Source organism: Vicia villosa, linkage group LG4 (genome assembly GCF_029867415.1).
Source record: "Vicia villosa cultivar HV-30 ecotype Madison, WI linkage group LG4, Vvil1.0, whole genome shotgun sequence".
NCBI classification, from domain to species: Eukaryota; Viridiplantae; Streptophyta; class Magnoliopsida; order Fabales; family Fabaceae; genus Vicia; species Vicia villosa.
This window is the reverse complement of record NC_081183.1, coordinates 70,547,406-70,557,278: the sequence shown is the minus strand read 5'-3', so window position 1 is coordinate 70,557,278 and position 9,873 is coordinate 70,547,406. Positions and strand designations below refer to the sequence as shown.

The following is a 9,873-nucleotide window of genomic DNA, read 5'->3' as shown; positions in this document are numbered from 1 at the left end:
TACAACATATACATGTGTAAGCATTCACACATACGCATTATACAAACAACAGGGGCATGTGCATAACGCATAAGCATGATGCATACGCATTTACAAAACAAAATTCTACATAGGTAAATTTTGCGATAACACTCGCGGATAACCCTATTGGTGGTACAGGTAAATTCTGCGATAACACTCGCAGATAACCCTGGTGACATAGGTAAATTTCGCGATAACACTCGCGAATAACCCTATTGGTGGTACAGGTAAATTCTGCGATAACACTCGCAGATAACCCTGGTGACATAGGTAAATTTCGCGATAACACTCGCGAATAACCCTATTAGTGACACAGGTAAATTCTGCGATAATATTCGCAGATAACCCTGTTGGTGGAGGTGAACTTGCTAGAATTATAGCGAGCAATCCTATTGGGGTCCACAAACTACGGAAACTTACTAGAACTATAGTAAGTGGGGGTTCACAAATTGCGGAAACTTACTAGAACTATAGTAAGTGGGGGTTCACAAACTGCGGAGGCTTGCTGACCGTAGCAAGCCAATTACACAACCAACAAAAAGTCCTCGCTATGTAAGACTCAGGCCTTAGCAGGACATTTCACTTCACTCATACTCAAACTCAAGGCAAATTTAAGGGTCTTCCAGTATTTAATAACCCTTTGATCTGAACGACGCGAGGTCTATACACCCTCTAGTCATTCAATCCAAGGTAATTAAATAGGGGCAGCTGTCATACCCCAAAATTTACCTCCCACACCTCTCTCATAACAAGGGCCAAGTTCAAATCTCAAGACATGGCTCACTCAAATGATCCAGATAATTCACAGTCAACTGATTCAAACTGGAAGGTCAACTAATATCAAAGCATGATTCAAACCATGATCATTGGGCAAACATCAAGTGTAGGGATGCATAACCACCATTTGATCAAAGATTGATCATGATTCCATTAATAGAAACTCAGAGATGAACAAATGCAAAAAGGTTCAAATTAGGGTTTCTTAGGAGAAAGTCAACCCAACTTTGACTGGGCATAACTTTCACATGGAACATCAAAAATTCCCCACTCAAAGCCTATCTTGAAGAAAATTGGATTCTCTACAACTTTGTGTCTCACAAGCCAAGGCTAGAAATGCTTCATTTCGAAGATACAAAGCAAAAGATTACAGGTCATTTTCAGGCATCCTTCAAAAACAGTTTTCTCCCAAAGAGAATATGATCAAGATAAAAGCTTCAAATGAGAAATATGTTCCAAAGGGGCTTGTAGAGGACCTCTCAAGGTTTCTAAAAAGTATTAGAACTCCCTCATAGCTTAAAAATTGAAGGAGATATGCTTGATCAAAGTTAGGTGATATTGAAGGACCTAATGTGAAAAAGGAGGGTTCAAATTGAGAAACTTTGCAAATGGGCCTATGGTTTTTTGATACAATCTTGGTCCACAAGCTATCCAAAACATATGCCATAAATTATATCATTTTATTTGATTTTACATAATTTTATCTCATTTAAAATCTATTTTTAATGATTTAATTGAATGGAAAATCAAATATTTGGTAGAAAATATGTTTTGTTTGTCTTTTCATCAGTATTAATGACAAAATATATCTCAATTTTCGTGGTAAATCAAATAGGAGGAGATTGATACATAATTTTGGCAAAAAAAGGAAACTTTTTATTCAAGAAACAAATGAAATTTCTCAAACATGGCAAGATTGGATTCACAAGTTTTTGGGCTCTTGTTCTAAACCTAATTCATTCCCCTATAAATACTAAACCTAAAGCATAGGATTAGGGGACAAAAATCGGAGAAGAGAGTCACTTGCAAGAACAAAAAAAAAACACTCAAGAACTTGAAACTGATTTTCGAGAATTCAGAGGTTTCAACAAAATTCGAAGATTGCAAAAGCTTCCTTGGATCATCTGGAACGTGTCTGGATCATCATACTTCGCCAACACCCCCAGAACGACCTCCTATAAGCCCAGGTAAGTCGCTCCTAACTCTGGTTCGATTGGCATAATTCTCGCATCCATATGTTAATTTGTTTGTGTTTTATGATTGGTGTGATGTTTGTGAATGTTTTTGTTTGATTAATTGGATTTCTGGGCATGATATACCGAGTTGCCATTGTTGACCGAGTAGAGTTCCTAGGGTTTATAATTGGGGCTTTATAATAGACGTAAAATTGAGTCAAATTGATTGCATGAACAGATTCGTATGCTTGAGACAAAGGGAACAGGATAGGTGCGAAACATTTATTGTCCAATATGTGCAAATCGCTATTTGTCAAGTTTGTTTGCTACGGATATTTTAGCAGCGAAATCGTAGCTAATGTTTCAGGTTTTTTTTGCAAATTCTGTTGAGGAAGACGATGATGTGTCGTCCCTTGGTTTGCCAGTTTCAAATTCGCGCGCGCGTTTCCCTGTGTTCTTTAATTTTCGTACATATAATGTTGAGTGCGTTTTTCAAACGCGCGCTCCACTTGGTTGGAGTGGTAGTGATGCATGTGTGTGAGTCTGGGGGCGTGGGTTCAACACCTCGCTCCCACATATATTTTTTCTGGAATTGTTTCTATATGATCCCATGTGCCTTAGCATCATACCTGCGTCATACACCCTCAGATCCTCACCATAGGATCTTCCCCTGACCAGATCTAGCGCTAAATAATCAAGTATCCATACCATGGTCTCTCATGAATATCATATTGAATCATAATCTCAATAAAACCCAATTTCTTTTAATTATTTGTTTATTTTAAATTAAAATACTTATTTTAATATATATTAATTATGTTATAATTATTTTTTAATAAAAATAAATACATGATAATTATATTAAAATTTTTAATTTGTTATTCGCGCCGATTAAATCGATTGATCGCTGTGGTTAACAATGATTTTAATTAAAATACTGTTAAATTAAAATAAAATCAAACTATATTCGATTAAATGGCTGCAATCATCTTATTGATTGTGGTGATTAATCCTGCCTCGTTCTATAATTAATCTGTTATTATTTGTGACCGTATTAACCGGTTATGAGAGGTAACAGTATAAAATAAAATTCATAAAATAATAAAATACAATAAGTCATTATTAGTGATAATCGAATCAATCGGTTTGAATTGGTAATGATGCAAACCCTTAATCTTTTAACTATGGTGATCAAACCTATTGATCATTGCGGTTAATTGTGCCAAATCAGGGTTGTACGCCCAAACCCTAAAATAATTCTAAAATCCATTCAAAACTATAAAAATCATCAAACTACGATAGGCCATTCAAAAAGCCTCTAAAAAACACATCTCTAATCAAATTCAATTCTAATGGCGTACAACCTTCCCCGAACTACGTAGACTCTGATCCTCCCTAAGGAGGTACGTAGGCACTTGGCAACAAGGCGAGTCCCCCTCTTCAAAATCTCAATCATGTCATTAAAATTCTGTTTGCCACATTTCTTTACAAACCCTGCCATGCAACCCTAATCTTTGAACATTAGCCTTTAGGAAAGGGCTGAGGGTGCCTAACACCTTCCCTCAGCCTGATTATAATAACTTACCCTCAATCTCTTATCTGCGTAGGGTTTCCTATTCGCCCTTCAGAATAGGTGGCGACTCGAAAGCTGAAATTTTTAGGCAGGTTGCTACACGCTGGCGTCGAAATTGTTGAAGACGATAGACATTTGAAACGGGTGCCGAAACCGTGGTTCCTCCTGTTTAAGAGACTAGGAGTGGGACGTCATTATTGTTAGGGGTATTTTGATTATTTGGATGATTTTGATTCGCCATTTTCCTATCGTATCTTCTCTTAGGTATTTCTTTGCTGTTTGTGGCTAGTTTACCACATTTGAGTCTCATGCAACAAAGTGAAATACAAGAAGGTAATGAAGAACTTTGTTTCTACTTAGAACAAATAATTTCAAGGACAGGTCCCACTAGGCGTGCCAATTTGTTTACCGTGAAGGTAAACAACGCTAGTTGTAACACCCCACTTTCCCATACAAATATATATATAATTATAAATACGAAAAATAATCAGAGTAATACAAGTAGGATGTCACATCTTCTACAAAATCCATCGAAAATAATCGCTTGTTTAATAAGTTTTCATTTAAAGTAAAATTCAATACCGTAGCAGAAATTAAAACGGCTTATTAGTTCTCATGGCACTTCGGCCTCAACAAATAAATCATCTCCACTAAACAGATGGTCCAACAATAATGTCAAAATAAAGATACGTAAAAATTAACAAATAACTAAAGGGAAAACAAAGACATAGCGCATCCTAAAACTCCCGTGTTATGTATCAGAGCGACTCCTAAGAATCGATCAGGTAACACTCGAAAATTCAAGCACTACTCTGGTACCTGGTTATCTGTACTTCCAAGGAAGCACAGAAGCAACAACAGAAAAGGGGTGAGAATTACATTCAATAAACATAAGGTGAAATATCACATGCGGAGGAGTAGTATTTACACCATATACAAAACAACAATCACAAACATATTCTCACACCATCAACCACACAACAACAATGATATATGACATTAACAATCAATTAGGGGAAATGCAATGCGACTATCGACACTACATGCATGTGGTACCAACAGAGAATAAGCCCTCAACGGTTGCCATTAATTTAGAGGCAATAACATGGCATAAGCCTTCAACAATGCCAATCCAGGCCAACAACAGGGCATAAGCCCTCAACGACGTATGTATGCAATATGGACATCCAATCGACACAATTCAACGACACAAGGCACCAGCCTTCAACTCATTGCCATTTAGGCTATCAACTTGTTCAAAAACACGCAACTATGATTTCATTTTCTTATAGTCAACATTCACAACAATCAACATAAATCTTATTACAACATTCTAGGTCCAAATGTATAACTTTCTTAGTCTCCCTATACCTACTTAAGCCTTACTAATCAAGAGAGATCAGAAGGGTACTCATTATACTCAAGAATCGGAAAAAAAATCACAATAATGGGAAATTCTGCACACTAGCCTGCCCATACGCGTACCACCAGAACCAGATTTGCACTAAAATTCCTCCCATACGCGTATCACATTCCCATACGCGTATGGTCTCCCTTCCATACGCGTACCATACGCGTTCCACCAGAAGGTTGCAATGTGTTGGGACACGGCTGCGTACCATACGCGTATAGCCCCTGGGCTCGTCCCTCATACGCGTATGGCCCCAACCCATACGCGTATCATACACAAACTGACAGAAAAATCAGTTTTTCCAGATCTGCACTCGCACCAGTTCGTTCCTCACTCATTTCCATCACTTCCAGCCTGCGTTTTTAGGTCTAAAACAAACTATTTTCACCTTTTAACTCATACCTTTCACCTAGATTCATTAACCTATTAATCTACACCAATTTTACATAATAACCACTCAATTTCTACTCATCAAAATGGACAGTTATACATTTCAGATTCAGTCCCACTTATGAACATAACAACAACTCAACCAACCTTCAATATCCACATCATAATTCATCAATTCAAACTAGAATTTCGTCCAAAAATCATACAGTATCATTAGTCATGAAGAACAACATACAAATCAATTCAATTCACACATCAATGGAGAAATCAAACTTATCAATTATGAAACCTAAAGAGGGGAAGGAACCCTCACTACCCTCTCATGTTTAGGTCACAATTTAAAGAACCCATTCTCCCCCCTTACCTTGGATTGAATCTTGATTTTCCTGAACAATGGTGGAGTTCTTCTACCTCTTGCCCTAGCCTCTTCTCTGAATTTCACGTTCTTTTACTAATATTCACTAATCTCCCTTTTTCCTCTTAATTCCTTTTTATGTTTATTAAGACATTACTAATTATTAAATTGCTAATGGGCTTAGTACACACCCCCCAACTACTAATTGCAACTAAGTCTAATTTAATTAAATCACCCTATTATTATATTATAGTTAAATTAACAAATTAATATAACAATGATTAAAATATCAATTTAAGCACCAAATACACCAATAAATAAGTAATAAAATAAATATCGAAATCGGGGCGTTACAACTCTCCCCCACTTACGATATTTTCGTCCTCGAAAATCTTACCTCGTTCAAACAACTCGGGGTAGGAGTCCCGCATCTTGCTCTCCATTTCCCACGCCATGCTTTCTCCGGTAGTCCCCGTCCAAACTACTTTCACCAACGGTATATCCTTACCTCTAAAGGACTTTATCTCACGATCCGTGATCCGAATCGGCATCGTCTCTACAGTAAGATTCTCTCTCACTTGTACATCATCCATATGAATCACGTGAGATGGATCTGGGACATACTTCTGAAGTTGTGACACATGAAACACATCGTGCAGATTTGAAAGGTTAGGCGGCAACGCCACTCTATAAGCAACAGTGCCAACTCTCTCTGAAATCTGATAAGGACCAATAAATCATGGAGTCAGCTTCTTAGACTTCACGGCACGACCAACACCGGTCACAGGCGTGACTCTTAGAAACGCATGGTCACCTGCTTCGAATTCCAACTCCTTACTTCGCTTATCATGATAACTCTTATGTCTACTCTGCGAAGCTTTCATGTTTTCCCGGATTAACTTTACCTTCTCTGTAGTTTCTCGTACAATTTCCGGTCCAAGTACTACGCCTTCGCCAGATTCGTGCCAACATAGCGGAGTCCTATACCTCCGACCGTACAATGCTTCAAAAGGTGCCATCCCGATACTAGAATGATGATTGTTATTATAAGTAAACTCGATCAACGGGAGATGAGCGTCCCACGAACCTCCTTGTTCGAGAACACATGCTCTCAACAAATCCTCTAAAGACTGAATAGTCCTCTCAGTTTGACCATCCATATGTGGATGATACGCCGAGCTCAACCTCAACTTAGAACCCAAACTTTCTTGCAAGTCTTCCAAAAATCAAAAGTGAATCTTGGATCTCTATCCAATACAATGCATACAGGAATACCATGCAACTTCACAATCATTCTGATTTAGATCTCTGCCAACCTTGCCATTGGATATGTGATGTTAATAGGTATGAAATGAGCTGACTTTATAAGCCTATCAACAATTACCCATATCGAATCGTGTCCATTCGCAGTATTAGGAAAAACCGTTACGAAATCCATCGAAATGCTATCCCACTTCCATTATGGAATTTCTTACGGTTGCATCAACCCTGCAGGCTTCTGGTGTTCAATCTTCGATTTTTGACAAGTTAAGCAAGCATACACAAACCGTGCCACATATTCTTTCATTCTTGGACACCAAAATATCTTCTTCAAGTCTTGATACATCTTAGAAGCCCCAGGATGAATACTCAAGTTACTCCGATGACCCTCTTCAAAAATCATCCTCCTCATATTATCATCATCAAGGATACAGATTCAATCCTGTAATCTCAACACTCCTTGCGCGTCCATTTTAAAATCACTCTTCTCAGATCGACCACAACCAACTATATTGTCTACCAGTTTCACATCCAATTTCTGAGCCTCCTTGATACTGTTCAGAAAGTCATTATCAATTTTAAGCATCCCCAACCTGACACTCTGTGGTGTCACTTCACAAACCAAGCTCATATCTCAGAACTGTTCGATCAATTCTAACTCTTTAGCCATCATAGCTGACATATGCAAGGTCTTCCGGCTTAAGCATCATCCACAACATTTGCTTTACCGGGATGATAGTTCAACCCGAAATCATAATCTTTCAGCAATTCTAACCATCTTCGTTATCTCATGTTCAGCTCCTTCTAGTCAAATAGGTACTTCAAACTCTTATGGTCACTATAAACCTCAAATCTACAACCATAGAGATGATGTCTCCAAATCTTTAGTACGAAAACAACAGCAGCGAGTTCCAAATCATGTGTAGGGTAGTTCTTTTCATGAATCCTCAGCTGCCTCGACGCATAAGCAATCACCTTACCATTCTGCAAAAGCACACCACCTAAACCCATCAGAGAAGCATCGCAATAAACCACAAAAGGTTCTCCTGGATTGGGTAACGTCAAAACCGGAGTTGTCGTCAATCTCTTCTTCAATTCTACAAAACTTTCTTTACATTGTGCATCCCATATGAACACTTTACCTTTACACGTCAACTTGGTCAATGGAAATGCCAACTTAGAAAATCCTTCAATAAACCGTGTGTAGTAATCGGCTAAACCCAAGAAACTTCTAATCTCAGTAGTCGACTTTGGAGTTTCCCATTGTAACACAACATCTACCTTAGATGGATCTACAGTAATGCCACTACCCGATATGACATGTCCTAGAAAACTGACTTCTTTCAACCAAAATTCACACTTGGACAGCTTCGCATACAACTTTTATTCTTTCAACACTTGCAATATTGTCCTCAAATGATCCGAATGTTCTTGTTCTGATTTAGAATATATCAAGATGTCGTCTATGAATACCACGAAAAACTGATCTAAATACTCACGGAAAATACGGTTCATATACTCCATGAATACTCCTGGCGCGTTCGTCACACCAAAGGGCATCACAGAATATTCATAATGTCCATATCTTGTTCTGAACGCTGTCTTCTGAACATCTTCATCTTTAACCTTAATCTGATGATAACCCGACCTCAGATCAATCTTGCTAAAAACACTCTCACCCACCAGATGGTCCATCAAATCATCTATTCTCGGTAGCGCGTACTTATTCTTAATTGTTACTTTATTCAACTGTCTATAATCCACACGAAGCCTCATGCTTCCATCCTTTTTCTTTACTAATAGCACTGGAGCTCCCCACGGCGATACACTTGGTCTGACAAACTTCTTCTCAAGTAAGTCTTCTAATTGCTTCTTTAATTCCGTCAATTTAGATGCAAACATCTTGTACGGTGCCATAGAAACAGGTCTGGTACTAGGTACAAGATAAATCGTAAACTCAATTCCTCTTTCTGGCGTCACGTTAGGAATTTCGTCAGGAAAAACTTCAGGAAATTCACGCACCACCGGTAGCTCATCGATGATATTCTGATTCTCAATTGACAATGTTGCCATCAACGAGAACATCTCTACATCTTCTTTCAACAACTGTCGTACCTTCTTAGACGACACTAAACCAGCTTCATCCTCTTCGGCAGTTGAAAATCTCACAGTCTTGTTATAACAATTGATGTGAGCATAGTTATATTCTAACCAGTTCATTCCCAAAATTACGTCTAGCCCGGCTAACGGCAAACACACTAAATCAACAGCAAAGTCCCTTTCGAAGATCGACAAAGGATACTTTAAACAAACAAGACATGTAGTCACAGATCCTTTAGCTGGAACCTCAACTACCATCTCGCCATTCATCGAAGATAGCACAAGACCCAATCTTTTAACGCATTCAGCAGCAGTAAAACAATGTGTAGCACCAGTATCAATAATAGTAATTAAAGGCATACCATTGATGAAACAAGTACCTCTAATGAGTCTGTCCTCAGTGTCTGTCTGAGTACCAGCCAACGCGAACACCTTACCACCAGCTTGTGCCTTCTTTGGCTTCTGACATTGACTTCCAATGTGTCCTTCTTCGCCGCAATTAAAACAAACCACTTCTTTATGTCTACATTCAGACATCATATGACCAGTCTTACCACAACGGAAATACTTCTTAACTTCGTCAGTGCAGTAGGTACTCTTGTGACCAGCCTTTCCACACTTAAAACACATAATCGGAGTAGGAGCACCTCCCCCACTTGTTCTCTGGCCCGGAGCAGCCCTCTATTTTCCCTTGCCAGCTGGAGTGTCATAAGACTTGCCACGTTGCTGATTCTGCTTGCCCCTTTTGTCACTAACAATTTTATAGTGAGCAGCATTATCTTCCTCGAAAATTCTACAACTGTCTACCAAG

General features: G+C 38.5%; 1 protein-coding gene across 1 annotated transcript; it reads right to left on the bottom strand.

Moving 5' to 3' along the window:
• Positions 1–5,933: 5,933 nt before the first annotated feature.
• On the bottom strand, positions 5,934–6,721 carry LOC131597350 (uncharacterized). The gene is made up of 3 exons (XM_058870054.1): positions 6,467–6,721; positions 6,100–6,421; positions 5,934–5,938 (listed from the first exon to the last, which is right to left on the bottom strand). Exons 1-3 carry the CDS (start codon positions 6,719–6,721, stop codon positions 5,934–5,936), a joined length of 582 nt encoding a protein of 193 aa, XP_058726037.1.
• Between the last annotated feature and the right edge of the window lie 3,152 nt (positions 6,722–9,873).